The sequence below is a fragment of the Pecten maximus genome, chromosome 3, assembly GCF_902652985.1.
Source record: "Pecten maximus chromosome 3, xPecMax1.1, whole genome shotgun sequence".
Lineage (NCBI taxonomy): Eukaryota > Metazoa > Mollusca > Bivalvia > Pectinida > Pectinidae > Pecten > Pecten maximus.
In genome coordinates, this window is record NC_047017.1 from 30593012 (window position 1) to 30614127 (window position 21116).

A 21116-nucleotide genomic window follows, 5' to 3' on the forward strand; every position below is an offset into this window, starting at 1 on the left:
GGCAAAAGTTCCGGCCTATCACAAGGAGACTTAACACGAACATACTGCAGCCTCCCAAACCACACATACGCACTCACCACACGCATACATGTCGCACGCACGGGAGGCCGTCCTTAAATGACCTTAGATGTTAATAGGACGTTAAACAAAATAAACCAAACCAAACCAAATTATTGATGTTAATGAATTTTCTAGTCCTTCCTTCCAGCATACTACTGGCCTAATATCACGCCTCGGAGTATCTTGGCTATCGGGGAACCATTGCTTAAATATGTAAGGGTTGAAGATCAAATAGCTTAGCCTCTTGGTTATTGAAAAAGAGTCGGTTAAATTTGTTAGTCTATTTGACCCCTGTGACATTGAATGTAAGTCAAAGTCATTGTTTTTAACCAACTTAGTAGCCCTTAATCCCAGCATGCTAAAGGCCCAATATCAACTCCCTAGATTAATCGGTTGTTGAAAAGTAGTCATTTAAATTTTTTAGCCTATTAGATTCCTGTAAACCTGAATTTAGGTCAAGGTCATGCATTTGAACAAACTTTGTAGTCCTTTATCCATGCATGCAACAGACTCAATATTAATTCCCTATACCCTGCGGATAGGGCGAAAGAATTGTACCTGCTGCCCCCATTGCATGATCGTAAGAGGCGACTAAATTTAGGATCTTATCTTTTCTCTTGTTTCTCAACAACTTTCTTCTTCCTAATGTCTTCCTTGACAATGCCTCACTTTTGGTCTTTAGTTGAGCGTTCGCCCCTGTGAAGAAGGCTTTTGGATCTGTCCCCTGGTCGAGATATACCAGAGTTTTAAAAATGGTAGTTGCTGCTCCTGCTTAGCGCTCGGCATATTAGGAGTGGGACGACTGCTTCGCTCGTTGTCAGTATAATGTGACCGGGTGGGGTGTGCTGCTGGGTGTCTTCGGCAGTAGCTTCAGTGAGGTGGCACTATAAATCGGCATAAGTTCCGGCCTATCACAAGGAGACTTAACACGTACATACCGCAGCCTCCAAAACACACATACGCACTTACCACACGCATGTATATCGCACGCACGGGAGGCCGTCCTTAAATGACCTTAGCTGTTGATAGGACGTTAAACAAATAAAACCAAACCATACATAAATTCCCTAGGCCCTTGGTTATTGAGAAGTCGTTTAACGATTTCAGCCTATTTGAGCCCTGTGACCATAGATGTAGGTCAAGGTCGTTCATTTGAACACATGTGGTAGTATTTCAACCCAGCATGTCAATGTCAGGTCTCCGCCTCATAGTTATGGAACATGAGTCATTTAAAGGGAAAGGGTTGACGCCGCACGGCCGGGCGGACGACGGACGCTGCGCAAGCTCACTTGCCTTCGGCTAGGTTAGCTAAAATACAAAAAAGATTTTTCAAATGCCATCAAAATATCGTAGAAACATTCAGTAAAGACGGGCGGATGCATTTTTGTTGGTATGTAAAATTTAAGATAAAAAAAGTAATTAATACCAGTATTGATCCGTAGTTACATCATTTAAGACATGCCTTATAGATACATCAACTACGTCGCTCGCAGCAATGTTAATATCCATATCTAAAGAGTACGTCTCCAGTTATACGACGCCTTCTTAATCAATTACAATAATTTGGATGTAAACCTCCAGAAAGATCGTATCATCTGGGTTATCTCCAACGTAAGTACATTTATAAATATCCTTTTAATTCTATATTGTATTTCATCAAGATAAGTATAGCAATGCATACCACAAAAGTAAAATAGTGTCTTTATCACACAACAATATGCTACACAACAATATGCTACACAACAATACACTTCACAACAATACACTTCACAACAATAAACTACATCACTGACAACTATCACCACCGACCTTCGACATACTACACCGTCGATACAGGACACCTGTGACCTTTCCCAAGGGCGTGTTTCAGTAAACCAGTCTGATTGTCGACTTGTAAAAGTGTAAGAATGAAGAAAATGTGGAAATAATATGGTTCTCCAACCTGCAGGAAACCATGTTCTCCCTGTACATAAGCTTCAGTAGAAGTTACCATATGACGCCACCAGCATTTGCTATTTCATTATGAAAACTAAACACTAGTGACCAATTCAAGTATTGCCACTTTCTCGTAGACAGCATAGACACGATAAAGTCACGTCGCCAATGAAATATGCTCTTAACACTTAAAAGCTGAGTTAATGTTGTAATTCAGTTTTGAAAGTTTTACCAAGTTGGGACCAGATTCATCGATATTCCTTAAGTTAAGGAAATTCCCTAAATAAGGCTAGATTAAATTCGGCGATAAAAACACCCTGACTGTTAATTATAGAGCAGAATGAAAAGAACAAAAAGTAGACCCCATCTACGTTTCTTGACGAAAAAAGTTGTTTTTTTCTGTAGGGTGTAGAAGAAACATGCTTATTAGCGCTGAAAAGATCGATAATACAGGTAGAAGGTATTCTCATTCCCTCGAATTTTTGAGGCCCTTCGAATTACTCTTCCCGAGACACCTCAAGATTTACAATCGACAAACCAGATGCACATCGAACGAATGGATAATTCAGAAAGCTATATATGGAATCAGCAGCAAACAGGTCTTAATGAAAGGAAACCTTGATGTGTTCTGTCATTACATAAGGACAGGTTTGTTTCTTTCAAGTGTTTTTGTCATCAAATATAATAATGTATTCACACCATTCCCTCTGGTGATTATAGTTTTTGCTAGAAATTGTCACCGTCGATCAATCAGCCGTCTGCATCTTAGTTTGTCTTTTGAATGTGAGTGTCGTCAGTGTCACGATACAGTAAGCGAGCTGCATAACGTTTTGAAGTTATACAGCTAATTTTAACATTTGGTGAGTTAATAATTGTAGTTTATCACAAACTGAGAAAGTTGATCCGTTAAAAATATTCCACATACGTTTGTGATTTCAGTATCATGATTAAAAATAGGAGTTTTGGTAGATTAAAAAAATAGCAATTGTTATTATTTCTATATAACATAAATCTCAATTTATTGTCAACATATCAAAACGCCTGGCAATTTCATTTTTTTTTTTTTTTTTTTTTTGTAAATTACATTATACAGTGGGACTTCGTTAACTCGAAGTCGATGGGACCACGAAAAAACTTCGAGTTATCCGAGTGTTCAAATTAAACGAGTTGTCATTTTCGGTGCAAAGTTTTGTCAATATTTGTCAACATTATATAATCATTATAACTCCACTCTGTCGCTCATCAGTTAAGTGTAAAGACTGGTCAATACATGTAAATGTATATGTAATATTTCGTTCTGTCACTCGTAGTTTGGTGTAGTTTTGCCGATATACAGTCTCGGTGAAGTTTCTTTCGCTTAGTCACTTCAATAACGATCTGATGTGCATGTCATGTTTGCGAAAGGAATAACGATGTAATATATGTTCTCACTATCATTTGGTCATCGGGAATATTGCAATGGACACGGCCGGTATTGTGGAAAGTGTGATAAAGGACATTTTTATCTACGGAAAGGTAGTTCTTTTTTAGTGACTTGTACTTTTGGAAATGTAGCAATAACAAATACCAGAAGAAGGTGAGAAGTGTTCGCCGCGGTAGTTGGTTCCACAACAGTAATTTGACTATTGAGAAATGTCTATTAATATCATATTTCTGGGTTTATGAAGTCAGTGAAATTCAGGTTTGGTTTGGTTTATTTTATTTAACGTCCTATTAACAATTAGGGTCATTTAAGGACGGCCTCCCGTGCGTGCGACATGCATGCGTGTGGTGAGTGCGTATGTGTTTCGGGAGGCTGCGGTATGTTCGTGTTAAATTAAAGTATCCAACCAAACTATTGTTGATAACTAATTTTAATCGCGAAGTGTGTACAATAATCCTTGTAAAAAACTGAAAAAACCGGGGGTGTCGGAAAAACCATTGAAATTGATGAAAGTAAGTTTGGACAACGTAAATTACCACAAAGGACGAAAAGTAGATGGAGTTTGTGTATCTGAGGGGAATTGTAAAGGAAACGAAGCGCTGTTTCTTCAAATGTGTGGAAGACAGAAAGGCCCACGCCCACTTCAGATATCATTTAAGAAAACATTCTTCAGAGAACCACTTTCATTAGTGACTGTTGGAACTCATATCAATGTCTGTCGTCAGAAGGGTATAAACACTCGACAATGAAGCATTCTGACGCAGATATCGAAGCCTGTACCAATACTATTGAAAGTACTCCCCGTCAGTGGAAGGGTAAACTCTTTGTATGACTCCTGTTTTTGGCAATTTTGCATCAAGAAAAACATCTTATTGGAGCCACAGACAAATTTTCAACTTTCCTGGGCTTAAAAACAATGTGTTTTGACATAGAAAATGCAGCGTCAGAAGTAACAACTACTTGACCTGCAAGTGATCCAGCGCCGTTTTATAATCTCTCGACCTAATCAAGAGTTTAGATGACTTTCGGCTGTAAAGGTAAGCTTTGTTTTATTCATTTATGAAGCTCCGTTTTCATTGTATCGGGTGTTGCACCCCTGAACCCCTGTTAGGTCCCAATCTACCGAGCGAAGGGAAAATCCAATATGGTGGCATGTTAACTTGGTCAATAGCAACAACTGACGTATACGTAATATGCGCTGTGGTTTTTTATGATTTCCCATTTTCGGGGTGCGCTATATACTAGAAACTTTGTGGGTACCTAGTGCATTGTTAACATTCATTATGTTTGTGTTGAATTAGTTAAAACACAAATATAATAAGTGTCCAGTTTGTTTCAATTATGTCTTAATGTACGCAAAATATTGGCATACCCTAACCAAATTGAAACACAAAGATAATTAAAAAAAAATGTAGTTAAGATATCTTTGAGACATTTGAAGAGAGAGAGCCGCCATAAAAAAGGGGGAAATTATAGAAAGTTACCTTACTTTCAGATCTCAAAAATATTTGATGTATGAACTATAAGATCACTCTTTATTCATTATTGTCATAATTAGCATTTATTGCTATCAGATTCACTCAATCAGATTCTGTGATATTTACGAGAAAATAGATTGCAAAAAAGGACAAAATTATAGTTACTTTATAATAGATATGAGCAGGATGAAAGCCAGTAAGAGATATGCGTTACAATACACACATAAATGCATTTAAAAATAACATGTCAATGATAGCTATGGTGACCTTATTATTTTTTTCAAAACATTGTTCCCCTTTGTGAGAGTTTTTTTTGTTTTTTGTTTGTTTTTTGTTTTATTTTTTTGTTTTTTTTGTCTCTGCAGCCAAAGACAGATTGAACTCTGTGTCAACAGCTGACAGCTTGTTTAATGGTTATACACGTATGTTTGGACATTTCCTGGTCAGCTGTAATATTCTTGACTCCTTTGTGTCATATCTTACTGTCATCATAATTTGTACAAAATGCATGTTTATGATTTATTGTATATGCATATTTTCCAATTAAAACAGAAATATGGAAAGACTCAACATTAAAATTTAAAAGTAACTTAGTCTAATGGAAATGTCAACACAACATAGTCTCTACAAATCATACACTAATGAAAAATGGGGCTCTCTGCAGGTAAATAAATAGGCAACATTCGATTTATATATGTATTTTGATAAAAGAAATGTGTATGGTACCAAACATTTATATATTTACATATTTTTTAAACAAGTGTATACTCTGATGCCACTATTTAAACTTGGAGATTTTATTCTTTCTACCGAAATGATATTTTAGAAGTCAAAGAAATGAAATAAAAATTGAAAACAAAGTATCCCATAACTACGCATGTTTCACAACTGACATCACAATTGATAATTTTCGTAACAGTGTGTTATTGTTTTGTTAGCTCACCTGGACCGAAGGTCCGGTGAGCCTATGCCATGATGCGTCGTCCGTCGTCCGTCCGTCAACATTTGCTTCAAATCGCTACTAGTCAAAAAGTTCTTATTGGATTTTGACCAAATCCGGTCAGAAACATCCTTGGCGGAAGGGGATCAGATTTAGCATAAATGGTGACCCTGACCCCCAAGGAACCTGAGGGGCGGGGCCCAATAGGGGAAATTGATGCAATTCCTTTAAATAGCTACTAGTCATAACGTTATGAATAGATTTGAACCCAATTTAGTAAGAAACATCCTTTGGGGAAGGGGAAGAGATTTTGCATAAATGGTGACTCTGACCCCCAAGGGGCCAAAGGGGCGGGGCCTAATGGGGAAATAGAGGTAATTCCTTCAAATCGCTACTAGTCATAAAGTTATGAATGGATTTGAACCCAATTTGGTCAGAAACATTCTTGTGAGAAGGGGAACAGATTTTGCATAAATGATGACTCTGACCCCCGAGGGGCCAAAGGGGCGGGGCCCCATAGGGGAAATAGAGATAATTCCTTTAAATCGATACTAGTCATAAAGTTATAAAGTTATAAATGCATGTTGTAAACTCAGAGAGTCTGGACTTCATTATTTCTTTAAAGCAGTTGGGATCCCACACTAGAACCATATATAGCATTGTTTGAGGTTAACAAACAAAAGGAATTGAACATGAACATTATTTTGACATTTGGTCAAATCCAACCAGGTGAGCGATACAGGTCCCATGGGCCTCTTGTTCACACACCGCGGTGTGTAACCACTTTAAAAGCCTCTGATTGGCCGTTTCTGACCCCAATAAAACTGATTGACTAGCCCCAGGCCTTTGTCAGCGAACTACTACCATCGCTAATTATTGTTGTCGTCTGTCAATCAAATCAACATGGCTGGGTTTTTTTCGATGATTTGCTAGCTGTGAACATTGCGTAACTGATTCAGAGAGATGCCGCCAAGGAAAGATAGAATGCAATGGGAGTTTGAGTCGTATGAAAGAGGATCTGATGATGGTAAGACCCTGCAGGTAGGGCGTAAGAACTGTTCCTGCTGCCCCCATTGCATGATCGTAAGAGGCGACTAAATTTGGGATATTATCTTTTCTCTTCTTTCAGAACAACTTTCTTCTTCCTAATGTCTCCCTTGACAATGCCTCACTTTTGGTCTTCAGTTGAGCGTTCGCCCCTGTGAGGAAGGCTTTTGGTTCTGTTCCCTGGCCGAGACTTACCAGAGTCATTAAAAATGGTAGTTGCTACTCCTGCTTAGCACTCAGCATATTAGGAGTGGGACGACTGGTTGGCCCGGCCCGTTGTCAGTATAATGTGACCGGGTGGGGTGTCCTGCTGGTTGTCTCCGGCAGTATGCTTCAGTGAGGTAGCACTATAAATCGGCAAAAGTACCGGCCTATCACAAGCCCCTGCAGGTAGGGCGTAAGAATTGTACCTCCTGCCCCCATTGCATGATCGTAAGAGGCGACTAAATTTGGGATCTTATCTTTTCTCTTCTTTCTTAGAAACTTTCTTCTTCCTAATGTTTCCCTTGACAATGCCTCACTTTAAGGCCTTTAGTTGAGCGTTCGCCCTTGTGCGGAAGGCTTTGGGTTCTGTCCCCTGGCCGAGACATACCAGAGTCTTTAAAATGGTAGTTGCTACTCCTGCTTAGCGCTCAGCATAGAATGAGTGGGACGACTGGTTCACCCGTTGTCAATATAATGTGACCGGGTGGGATGTGCTGCTGGGTGTCTTCGGCAGTATGCTCCAGTGAGGTAGCACGATAAATCGGCAAAAGTTCCGGCCTACCACAAGGAGACACACATACGCACTCGCCACACGCATGCATGTCGCACGCACGGGAGGCCGTCCTTAAATGACCTTAGCTGTTAATAGGACGTAAAACAAAATAAACCAAACCAAACCAAACTTAACACGAACATACCCAGCCTCCCAAAACACACATACGCACTCGCCACAATCAGGCATGTCGCACGCACGGGAGGCCGTCCTTAAATGACCTTAGGTGTTCATAGGACGTTAACCAAATAAAACCAAACCAAACCAGACTGATGATGGTAACGTGAGACATCGCAATGATTATGACAAAACAGCCCCCATCCGTAATTTTCGATACGAAATAGACCCCGACAGGCCAACAGTATTCATCAGTTATCAAAAGAAATAACAATACGTGAACGACAAAATAGTTCAGTCACTGCCCATAAATGTAGGTATTTGGATGGAACGCAGACCAGATATTTCTATAGATATAAGCACCGCGCTCCCCTGGCAGGCCTACAACGTAGCTAGGCAGTTTAGCTCAGCACCAAATCATTTCACTTACCTTTATTGCGAATTCATACCCAAAACACAAAAAAAAATATATAATTCCACTTTGGAAAACTTGTCTCGTGTCAGTTAACTGACGCGGAGTGATTTAATGTAAACATTCACCGACAGACTTGAAATACAGACTTTCCTCAAAACTCCAGCTCGGTTTCCGAAATATTTGTCGAAAAACATGGTGTCCTGAATTAATAAATCTCAGGATGAGCATTTAGCATCATCATAACCAGTAATAACATTCCTACGAAATCCAGGAAAGAACCGATAATTGAATCTGACAATGATTAGCCTAATACTCAGCGGTGAAGTTCGACTTCGCAGTGACGATGTCGGTTTTTAAATTATTTGAGCGGAGTGCCTATTAATAAATCACACAAGGATTATCAAGGTAATATTTCGAGTATATGAGTCGTGCATCTAAACTGGATAATAAGCTTTATTCCACTACGAACAATATTTTGTCGCGTTGTAATTCGGTTCACAGAATGAGTTGCTACGTTGCGAGAATGTATGTAAAGAGTTTATGGGATAAACATGTTCCCCAAACGATTGACGGTTGTTTATGTTTATCTAACTCTCATTAGTTAATTTTCAAATTTAGGAAAGACTCTTTAAGAACATTGGACGCACTTTGCGCTTCATATATGTTACTCAGTTAGCTTAAGGTCTGTGGCTATTTTGCTCTGACGCCGTGCACTGGAGCAATGACTTGCGGTCATTTTAGACCGACTACTCTTCTTAGCTTTAATGTTAAATGTTATTTTGTATTTACATGCACATGTAGTTACCAGAAATGAATTTCGCACAGCAGAACTAGTAGACCTTAATATATATATAGGTACCCGATTTCCCCCTTAGTTCGATGTGGATCTGGTTTGTTGATGAAGTCGATTGTAAACTCAATGTGACTCGGGAAGAAGTCTAAAAATAGCCAGTCAATGACATATTGCAGCTATACCTCATGATATTAACGATACCATCATCGGTCGGATTTCATGGAAATGGCGTGTGGTTTTCAGATAGAATCGACGGAATGAGAATGCATTCTTTGTATATATAGAATGTTATAAAAATAACGTTTATCGATCTTTTCAACGATCAGGCGTGATTTTCTACACACAACAGAAATATTTTGAGAGAGATGGACAGTAAAGGCAACAGCGTCACGAAAAAAAGATTTCATTTGAAAGGGAATGTCATGTACGGTAGCGATTTTCCAGATCCAGTTTGCAACACAATCCGTCCTGTCGACGAGACATTGTATAGCGACCAACCCACCAATTGTTTTTTCATAGACTTTAGTGTTAATGTTTTGGAGTATATCATTAAAATTCTTGAATTCAATTTGGCAATTACGTTTTAACAAAAGTTTAGGGTCTCATATAATACTTAATCAATAATAATGGGGAAAAAAAGTTGGATTCTTCAACTCAAACTTTTTCCAGTGTAGCCATTTTGAAAATGGGTGAATTTCGCTGTAAAAATTCTCAAAACTCTGAAATGTTTACCTGTTAATAATCATGACCTGAACTTTTGAAAACAAATTCAATCGGACTTACGAAATTTATATCAAAATTTTCTATGGATAGTTACCTATCGGGCTACATATCTATTTTGTAACTTCATAATATACTGGCCAATCAGTGGCTGCCAGACATTTTATCCCTGCCTCAACTTTCTACACACAGGGGTTGGTTGGTTGTTCCCTATAATCGTTTTATGTTCTTTTTTCAATGAAACGGCCAGAAGATTAGCAAGTTTTTAATTGCCGTGGTCATTAAGATAGTTCACAAATAATGTTTGTGAAATTTTGCGCATTTCAAATCAAGCACTAGGTCGTAAATACTAAGTAGACGCAAACGAAGGCTCTTATAAGACTCTTTTTCATTGGTTGCCTAATGACGTCATTGAACAGTTTTCATTGGCTTATATTTGAAGCTCAAAGGTCATGCTGAGATGAACTCCTGCGGGGTATTATTAGATCTTGTATTGCGGTGTATCATAGATGAGTGAAAATTATAAGCCTGATTTTAATTAGATTGCCTTCCTCTCTAGTCCCCTTCTCCATACCTCCTCCTCCACCATACCCCTCCTCCTCCACCATACCCCTCTATGGTCTATAGCCCCTTCTATATACCCTCTCCTCATTGTTTGTTTGTTTGTTTATGTACAATATACTATCGTTTTTATTTTTAACGTTAAAATCAGATAAAAATGGTCATTTTTAAAAGCATTCGTATTGTATATTTAGATCATTATGATAAAAAAGTTGGTTAAAAATGGTGAAATATATATATGTACGAATAGATTATGTGAGCCTTGTGATATAAATAGAATGTCAAAGGGAGTAACGTTAAAGACATCAGAGTCTATAGAATAGATCGATTTCTTTCAAGTAGCTAAATATTATTTTCGAATCCACGGAACTGAAAAGGGTTTTCATATCCGGGACTCGAAAGTATTTATCACGAATGTACTTGAAATCGGAACATTCTATTTAAAAATGCTCCACTGTGAATTGCGCATCACATGCATAACACACCGGTGAATCCTATCGTTTCAAAAGGAACGAATGAGTAGGATATGTGTGCCCGGTACGGAGCCGAGAGAGGACTCTCTCCTCAGTATCCCCTCCTCTATAAACCCCTCTTCCTCCATACCCCCTCCTCTGTACCCCTCATCCTCCATACCCCCCCCCCCCCCCCCCCCCCCTCTGTACCCCTCCTCTACATATCTCCTTTATAAACCCCTCCACCTTCATGCCCCCTCCACCTTCATGCCCCCTCCTCTTAACTATAACCCTAACCATCCATACCTCCCCTCTATATATCTCGGTGACCGAGTGGTTAAGGTGCTCCGACATTTTATCACTAGCCCTCCACCTCTTGGTTACGAGTTCGAAACCTACGTGGGGCAGTTGCCAGGTACTGACCGTAGGTCGGTGGTTTTTCTCCGGGTAATCCGGCTTTCCTCCACCTCCAAAACCTGGCAGGTCCTTAAATGACCATGACTGTTAAAAGGACGTTAAACAAAATAAACCAAACCAAACTATATATCTCCTCCTTTCCCCCTCCTCTGTACCCTCATCCTCCATACCTCCCCCATACCTCCCCCTCAGTACCCCTCCTTTATATATCTTTTACTTAGAATTACAATTTCTAGAAGTGTTGGTGTATGGCCGACGTGTGTTTTGATAGTTGCGTCATAGCCAGCGGTTTATACGACGATGCCCTTTCGAAGTGTTTGTTTAAACGACGAATGCAAGCATTGGCCATATACATAGCCGGCCGTTAATACGACTGTGCCCTTTTGAAGTGTTTGTTTAAACGACGAATGCAAGCATTGGCCATATACATAGCCGGTCGTTTATACGACTGTGCCCTTTTGAAGTGTTTGTTTAAACGACGAATGCAAGCATTGGCCATATACATAGCCGGTCGTTTATACGACTGTGCCCTTTTGAAGTGTTTGTTTAAACGACGAATGCAAGCATTGGCCATATACATAGCCGGCCGTTTATACGACTGTGCCCTTTTGAAGGAAGTGTCTGTTGATTGCCAATGCTTGCTTCGATCGTTTTGTCAGTGATAGCTGTTTATATAACTGTGCCTTTTTGAAGTGTTGCTTTTCTTCTCCTGTCCTCGATTCTCATTACTATAGGATTTGCTATATATATCATATTGTTTTGTCGATTACCTGTAGTCTATTGTTCATTTCACGGACAAAAACTACCTGAAGCTTTCCTGTACGCCATCTGTTCAACAATTAACTTACTCTTTCCAACTATGAATATTGACTTCTCTTGATTATTCAGGTGATCTTTTTTGGACAGATTGCCGGGAAATTTCGTAATAGATTTTGTTTGCTTTCCCCGTTTTTATCTCATTCTTGTAAAACTCATGGATACTTTCCATTTTTTTTAATAAAAGCAAAACTGCGAACATATGCTCGCATAGTGTAATTAAACAACAGGTTACATACATGTTACTGCCCTGCAGGTAGGGCGTAAGAATTGTACCTGCTGCCCCCATTTTATGATCGTAAGAGGCGTCTAAATTTGGGATCTTATCTTTTCTCTTCTTTCTGAATAACTTTCTTCTTCCTAATTTCTCCCTTGACAATGCCTCACTTTGGCCTTTAGTTGTGCGTTCGCCGCTGTGAGGAAGGCTTTATGTTCTGTCCCCTAGCCGAGACATACCAGAGTCTTTAAAAATGGTAGTTGCTACTCCTGCTTAGCGCTCAGCATATTTGGAGTGGGACGACTGGTTCGCCTGTTGTCAGTATAATGTGACCGGGTGGGGTGTCTGCTGGGTGTCTTCGGCAGTATGCTTCAGTGAGATAGCACTATAAATCGGCAAAAGTTCCGGCCTATCACAAGGAGATTTAACGAGAAACATACCGCAGCCTCCCAAAACACACATACGCACTCACCACACGCATGCATGTAGCACGCACGGGAGGCCGTCCTTAAATGACATTAGCTGTTAATAGGACGTTAAACAAAATAAACCAAACCAAACCAAACATACATGTTATTGTATGCCCAAGCAATAATATAGACAAAGCATGTCACACGGCGAATTTGAATTGTATGGATGACAATCTGAATAGGTTTAATTTGAGCATCAATGGTTTAAGTAAAATGCGTTGTTTATGTTTTGTTTCAGATAACTTGATAACAATGGCTGTGCGCACATTCTACACGAAGTACGAAGACGCTGTCGGAGTAGTCTTTGAGATGTATGCCGGCGCAGTATACAAGCATCCGCGCTCGGTTCTAGGTTTCTGCGTGCTATATAACTGTTTGTTTGGCTTAGGTTTCCTACGATTTAGCTCAGAGACCGACATGGAAAAGCTATTCACACCTAAGAACAACGAAGCATTAACAAACACGAAAAAAATTAACGAAATATTTCAAAACAAATCTCGTAACAATTTCTACCCAAAGGTAATAACGAATCTGAATAAGCATGCATACGGCGGCTTGATAGTGAGGTCGAAGGGGAACTCGAGCCTTCTACGGATAGAATGTCTGAACGAGCTGAAGAGGATTGATGAGATCATACGGTACGAGGTCCAGATAGTCAATGATTCCGGTTCTAATTTACATTATGAGGATGTGTGTGTACGTAAAGAAGGCCGGTGCGTGGTCAGTGGTGACTTCGTACTGACCAAAATCTTCACTATGTTGATGAAGACACGCCACATCCCATATCCTTATTTTGTTGGCAGGAGTCTGTCGGGCATGTTTGGAAATGTTGGCGTGGTCGACGGCCGCCTGGTGTCGGCTTCCATGTTACGTATGATGTACCATCTCCGGCAGGACACAGATGAAGACAAACAACGATCGCTCGCCTGGGAGACCAGTTATGTGAATAAATTAAAACACCTTCAAACAAATATAACTCACATTGCATTTAGAAGTTCAGCATCTGTTACGAAAGAAATAGGAAAGAGTATATTTGAAGAAAGAAAATTTATTCTAACTATAGTCTTCATGCTGGCGTATGCTGCTTTTGCGATTTCTGGCGGGAATTGTGTGTCTGGACGTCATACCCTTGCAATCGCTGGAGTTATGTCATCTTGTCTGGCCGTGTTAGGGTCGTTCGGAGCAGTTAGTGGAACAGGAGTTAAATTCATCAGCATCTGTGGCGTGATACCTTTCCTTATCATAGGTTTGTAAGCTTTTTTTACTTGTTGCAGATTAGTGTGTGTTTTTACTTAGGCTTATTTGAGATGAAAATGGGAAATGTTAAGAAAGACTGAAATTAATTTCTTTGCTGGAAACTATACATGGAATTAACCATTTTTTGAGAGCTAAAAGGCTGAAATCAGCCAATCGGCAAAAGAGTATCATCTTTGGCATATTTATGTGTTTTAGTTTTCTGGACCTCATTACATACCGTATTTAAGGTTTATTTGCGTGTTTTAGGTTAGCTGACTTATTTACCCATTGTAGGTTAGTGGACATATCTCCTTGTAGGTTAGTGAACTCATTTACCCATTGTAGGTTAGTGGACTCATTTACCCATTGTAGGTTATTGGACTCATTTTCCTATTGTAGGTTAGTGGACTCATTTACCCAGTGTAGGTTAGTGGACTCATTTACCTATTGTAGGTTAGTGGACTCATTTACCCATTGTAGGCTAGTGGACTCATTTACCCATTGTAGGTTGGTAGACTCATTTACCCATTGTAGGTTGGTAGACTCATTTACCCATTGTAGGTTAGTGGACTCATTTACCCATTGTAGGTTGGTAGACTCATTTACCCATTGTAGGTTGGTAGACTCATTTACCCATTGTAGGTTGGTAGACTCATTTACCCATTGTAGGTTGGTAGACTCATTTACCCATTGTAGGTTGGTAGACTCATTTACCCATTGTAGGTTGGTTGACTCATTTACCTATTGTAGGTTAGTTGACTCATTTACCCATTGTAGGTTGGTAGACTCATTTACCCATTGTAGGTTAGTGGACTCATTTACCCATTGTAGGTTAGTGGACTCATTTACCTATTGTAGGTTAGTTGACTCATTTACCCATTGTAGGTTGGTAGACTCATTTACCCATTGTAGGTTAGTGGACTCATTTTACCATTGTAGGTTGGTAGACTCATTTACCCATTGTAGGTTAGTGGACTCATTTACCTATTGTAGGTTAGTGGACTCATTTACCCATTGTAGGTTGGTAGACTCATTTACCCATTGTAGGTTGGTAGACTCATTTACCCATTGTAGGTTAGTGGACTCATTTACCCATTGTAGGTTAGTTGACTCATTTACGTAGTGTAGGTTGGTGGACTTATTTTCATGCTGTGAATAATTGGACTTATTTCTACGGCGTTGGGCTTATGAATATATGTGATCGTTTATAAGTGTATTGATGATGAGAAAGATATAGTTCTAAGGAATCATACTGTATTGGCATTACTCTTGTTTCAGACCGATTTACATGCAGTGTATCGACATGTATTATAGCCGCGGTCACATATTACTGTCATACACGAAGTTGACATTAACTAAACGAGTTAAGTGTGATTAGACCTAGCTAACGAAGTTATAAACGTAGTTTGAACTTCAAGAAACCCATGGTTTGACCGTAGAAAAAATCAACATGCTCAAAATATCTCTACGGTCAGCTTACTGGATGCCCAGACTTTACTGTGACCGTAGTTTGGACTTAATTGACCGTAGTGTTTACAGTTTTTGACCTTAATTAACCCTGCTTGACCGTAGTGTTTACCGTAGTTGACCTTAATTCACTCTATTTGACCGTAGTGTTGACTGTAGTTGACCTTAATTAACCTTACTTGACTGTAGTGTTTACAGTACTTGACCGAAATTAATCCTACTTGACCGTAATGATTACCGTTGTTGATTATAATTAACTCTACTTGACTGACCGCAGTGTTGACCTTAGTTGAGCTTAATTATCCTTACATGACCGTAGTTGACCGTTACATTTCTTTACCGTAATGTTTACCATATTGAGCCCTACTTGACAGTAGTGTTGACCTTAGTTGACCGCTGATACTACGTTCAAGTAGGGAGAACTACGGCACTGCCAGAGTTCTATTTCATTTCGGTAAACAACATTTAAAAGCACTAAGATCAACCATGTTCTTGACCGTAAAATGCGACCGTGGCTTTAGTGAATTATCTTATTTAATGTCTCGTAATAAGCCAAAGAATCTAATTTTCTTTTGAGGTATCGAACCTAAAAATCAAGAGGGCATTCTTGCCCTGTACTACACCCAAAAGCCGACATTTAATTGTTGCACTTGAAAGAGCATATACATGTATGTAACCGACTTTGCACGAGAAATCTCTCCTCTGTAAGTAACGCCTCATACTGGAAATGATAATTATAATATATCTATTGTGGCGTAGGTATCGGTCTGGACGACATGTTTATCCTGATGGCGTGCATGGTTGACACTCCAAAGACCGTTCCCGTGAGAGACCGAGTAAAGAAGATGATGAGAACGGGCGGGGTCGCGATAACCATGACGTCACTAACGGACTTTTCGGTGTTCATGGTCGGCTCCACCTCAGTGTTCTCCAGTGTACAGTACTTTTGTATATACACAGGTAAACTCACAGGAAACGGCATAAAGTTATTAGATGGCCATTTATAAGCGAAATGCTACCTTATTAGTGTAATTACATACATACCAATTCATTTGTAAATATAAGCTGAAAACAAGCATACTGAATATTGCTTAAGGAATTCATGTCCCGCACCGACCCAAGTTAGTTAAGGCAATTTATTGGGGGGTTTTTAAAGATGCGCCCTGTGGTGTTCATTTGGGGAAATATGTAAAAATGGGGAAAAAATGAAATGAATTTTCTAAAAATTGCTACCATGACCTTGAACTCACAACCCTGAAACTTAAACTTGTCCGAAATATGGTCCTTTGTAAATTGTTGGAGTGTTATCAAAACCAAAGTTTATACAAAATTGGCTTCCCTTTAACCAAGCATGCTTCAGACCAAATATGGGCCTAATCCTTTCATTCTTCCAGAAGAAGGATTTAGAAGAATTTCTTGTATTTCCCCTATTGAGCCCCGCCCTTCCTGCCCTGATAGGCCAAAGGCGCTATTGATGCAAGATTAGTTTCCTTCCCCCCCATGGATACTTCTGACCAAATTGTGTCAACATCCACTCACTCGTTCATGACAAGTAACAATTTAAAGGCTTATGTATATTTCCGTCATTTGGCCCCGCTCCTCGGATGCTCATAACCAAATTTGGTTAAAATTCATTCTGTCCTTTATGACTAGTAGTGATTAAAAGGAAAAGTTGACTGACGACGGAAGCCGCGCCATGACATAAGCTTACTCAAACGGGACTGTTTTTTAACAATATGAATCCTGCTTGTTTCTTGCTAGTGTATAACATATCGTTTGTTATTGTAATGTGTATAACTTACCATATGTTACTTATTAGGGATATACCCTACTGTTGTTACTTGTTAGGGGTATATCCACCATTGGTTACTTGTTATGTGTAAGGGGTATAGCTTACCATTGGTATATCCACCATTGGTTACGTGTTATGTGTAAGGGGTATAACTTACCATTGGTATATCCACCATTGGTTACGTGTTATGTGTAAGGGGTATAACTTACCATTGGTATATCCACCATTGGTTACGTGTTATGTGTAAGGAGTATAACTTACCATTGGTATATCCACCATTGGTTACGTGTTATGTGTAAGGGGTATAACTTACCATTGGTATATCCACCATTGGTTACGTGTTATGTGTAAGGGGTGTAACTTACCATTGGTATATCCACCATTGGTTACGTGTTATGTGTTATGGGTATAACTTACCATTGGTATATCCACCATTGGTTACGTGTTATGTGTAAGGGGTATAACGTACCATTTGTTACTTGTTAGTGGTATATCCACCATTGGTTACGTGTTATGTGTAAGGGGTATAACTTACCATTTGTTACTTGTTAGTGGTATATCCACCATTGGCTACGTGTTATGTGTAAGGGGTATAACTTACCATTGGTATATCCACCATTGGTTATGTGTAAGGGGTATAACTTACCATTGGTATATCCACCATTGGTTACGTGTTATGTGTAAGGGGTATAACTTACCGTTTGTTACTTGTTAGGGGTATATCCGCCATTGGTTACGTGTTATGTGTTAGGGGTATAACTTACCATTGGTATATCCACCATTGGTTACGTGTTATGTGTAAGGGGTATAACTTACCATTGGTATATCCACCATTGGTTACTTGTTATGTGTTAGGGGTATAACTTACCATTTGTATATCCACCATTGGTTACGTGTTATGTGTAAGGGGTATAACTTACCATTGGTATATCCACCATTGGTTACTTGTTATGTGTTAGGGGTATAACTTACCATTGGTATATCCACTATTGGTTACGTGTTATGTGTAAGGGGTATAGCTTACCATTGGTATATCCACCATTGGTTACGTGTTATGTGTTAGGGGTATAACTTACCGTATGTTACTTGTTAGGTTATAACTTACCATTTGTTACTTGGAATGTGTTAACATGCCATTTGTTACTTGTTAGGTGAATAACTGAATGTTACTTGCTATGTGTATAATTACCCGTTTGTTACACATTCTAGGTGTAGCCGTGTTGTTCTGCTACCTAAACCAACTACTATTCGTCGTACCGTGCATCATTATCAACGAGAGGCGCACGTACGAGTGGCGTCACTGCATCACGTGCCAGGAGACGCGGTCGTACAAGCAGTTGAGGGATACGGACCACACCGTGCTGTTGAGCCTTTGTTGTGGTGGGGAGCCCCCGAAGTCCTTGTCTGATAGCGAGAGTCCTCTGGATCGATACCCCAAACGTCTGGCACAGAAAGGAATTTCCTACACACCAGTTAAGGTCGGATCTGTGTTACTATATATTGGATACCTTGGAATGGCTATTTATGGCGCAATGAACGTCTGCCAGAATTTTAGTGTAAGTTATCTTGTGCCAGAGGACTCATACGTACACCAGTACCTGTCTTGGTTAGAGAAAGACTTCCCAAACGAGGTAGTTGTGTCCTTCGTGATCGACGGAGAACTCGACTACAGTCACTACGCAATACAGCAAAAGGTAGCCGCCATGTTAAAACGGGCTCGAAAAGAACCGTTCATACAGAGGAAACGGGAAATTAATTGGTTACTAGGGTATAAACTTTCGCCGTATTACAATAGCTCTAACGATTTTATAGAAGGGCTTAAAGCATTTTTGAAATCCCGAAAAGATTATGAAATCGACGTCGTATTTGATGAAACGGGGCACAAGATAAAATCTTCTAGATTTTATGTTATATCAAAAGACATTCGAGATTCCAAAATGACAAAGTCACTTTTGACGTGTATGAGGACCATCGCCAAGGAGTCTGGTCTACCAGTTATCGCGCATGCGCCAATATTCATCATTGGTGAACAGCTTATGGCGATTGGCAGCTCGACGTTACAAACAATGCTGATCGCCATGGTGGCCACATTGGTGATCACCGCTGTGGCAATGCCACATCCCCTAATCATTGCTATAGTATGTATCAGTATGGTAAGTATCCTGACTGGCATGTACGGGTTCATGTACATGTGGGGGCTGAGTCTCAGCTCAATTACAATGGTCCAGCTCATTATGAGCATTGGATTTTCTGTTGACTTTTGTGCCAAAATCTGCCACGCCTATATTTCAGCTGTTGGTTCCAACAGGACCGAGTTAGTAGCTTCCGCAATCTCCCGAGCGGGAGGTGCAATCATCAGCGCTGCAGTGTCATCCATAATCGGCGTCGTAATGCTCGCCTTCACATCATCCTACGTTTTAAAATCATTTTTTAAAATCATGGTCCTTATGATGGTGTTTGGTTTGCTACATGCCCTATTGTTCCTGCCGGTGGTTTTGCTTACGTTTGGTCCACGACCAAGGACGAGTGGAAAAACTGAAGACATTGAGCCCTCGAACACCGTATCAACGATAACATTGTACGAAGGCAGAGAGCAGGCCGGACCGCTCAACAATGTCTTCTCAGTAGGTCGGACAAGAAGTAGTGCGCCCCAACCTGTAGGCAATCAGGGGACACATTTATAAATTGTCACATTATTGCATGAAATTAAAACTGGTTTCATTATTTATCTGTATGTCACGGTAAGGTGACTGGGCTTCTGAGGTTAGTTGATTACATGAACACGCATATATGCCTCCGTCACCAGCGTTAAGCCTTCACCCCTGTGAAGGTCTGGGTATATTATATTTTAAGTACATGCAGCCCTTTCTCTCAAATGACTGTACCCTCAGCCAAGTCCCGTTTATGTCTTTAAAGAACTACAGCAGCTGTATAGCAATTTGTCACAATCGTAAGCGAAATTAAACAGGACTTTAGATAATTGTACGTCGTAAGTACAAATGCACAAAAAATAACATTATTCTAAAATCATAAAACTGAAATGTTCATTTCTAGAGTATTATTAATAAGACGTAAATATCCCCGCGTTTCTGAGGAATAGCGGAAATAATTTGTCTTCTCCGGCACGTAGTGTACGTCCGGTAATAGGCCTCGGTTAGGGTAGAACGCAGGGCGAAATGATAATTTTTCCAATATTCCGCGAAGCAGGATTCTAGACAGTCCATATGTGACCAGATACAGGCCGCGGTCGGAAAATCCCGGAATGATTCTCTAACATCTGGTATAATTGCGTGTTTGAGTTTTTATTAGCCCACCATCATCAAATGGTGGGCTATTCAAATCGCCCTGCGTCCGTGGTCCGTCGTCCGTCCGTCCCTCCGTCCCTCCGTCCGTCCGTCCGTAAACAATTCTTGTTATCGCTAATCCTCAGAGAGTACTGAAGGGATCTTTCCCAAATTTCATATGTTGGTTCCCCTTGGTGCCTAGTTATGCATATTGCATTTTGAGACCAATCGGAAAACAACATGGCCGACAGGCAGCCATCTTGGATTTTGACAATTGAAGTTTGTTATCGCTATTTCTGAGAAAGTACTGAAGGGATCTTTCTCAAATTTCATATGTAGACTCCCCTTGGTGCCTAGTTATGCATATTGCATTTTAAGACCAATCGGAAAACAACATGGCCGACAGGCAGCCATCTCGGATTTTGATAATTGAAGTTTGTTATCGCTATTTCTGAGAAAGTACTGAAGGGATCTTTCTCAAATTTCATATGTAGGTTCCCCTTGGTGCCTAGTTATGCATATTGCATTTTGAGACCAATCGGAAAACAACATGGCCGACAGGCAGCCATCTTGGATTTTGACAATTGAAGTTTGTTATCGCTATTTCTGAGAAAGTACTGAAGGGATCTTTCTCAAATTTCATATGTAAATTCCCCTTGGTGCCTAGTTATGCATATTGCATTTTGAAACCAATCGGAAAACAACATGGCCGACAGGCA

At 39.9% G+C, this 21116-nt stretch overlaps 1 protein-coding gene across 1 annotated transcript; it reads left to right on the forward strand.

Moving 5' to 3' along the window:
• Window positions 1–6799: 6799 nt before the first annotated feature.
• Window positions 6800–19797, forward strand: LOC117322707 (patched domain-containing protein 3-like). Its single transcript, XM_033877647.1, has 4 exons — window positions 6800–6863; window positions 12857–13864; window positions 16081–16281; window positions 18323–19797. The coding sequence occupies exons 1-4, from the start codon at window positions 6800–6802 to the stop codon at window positions 19795–19797; spliced, it is 2748 nt and encodes a 915-aa protein (XP_033733538.1).
• The last annotated feature ends 1319 nt before the right edge of the window (window positions 19798–21116 follow it).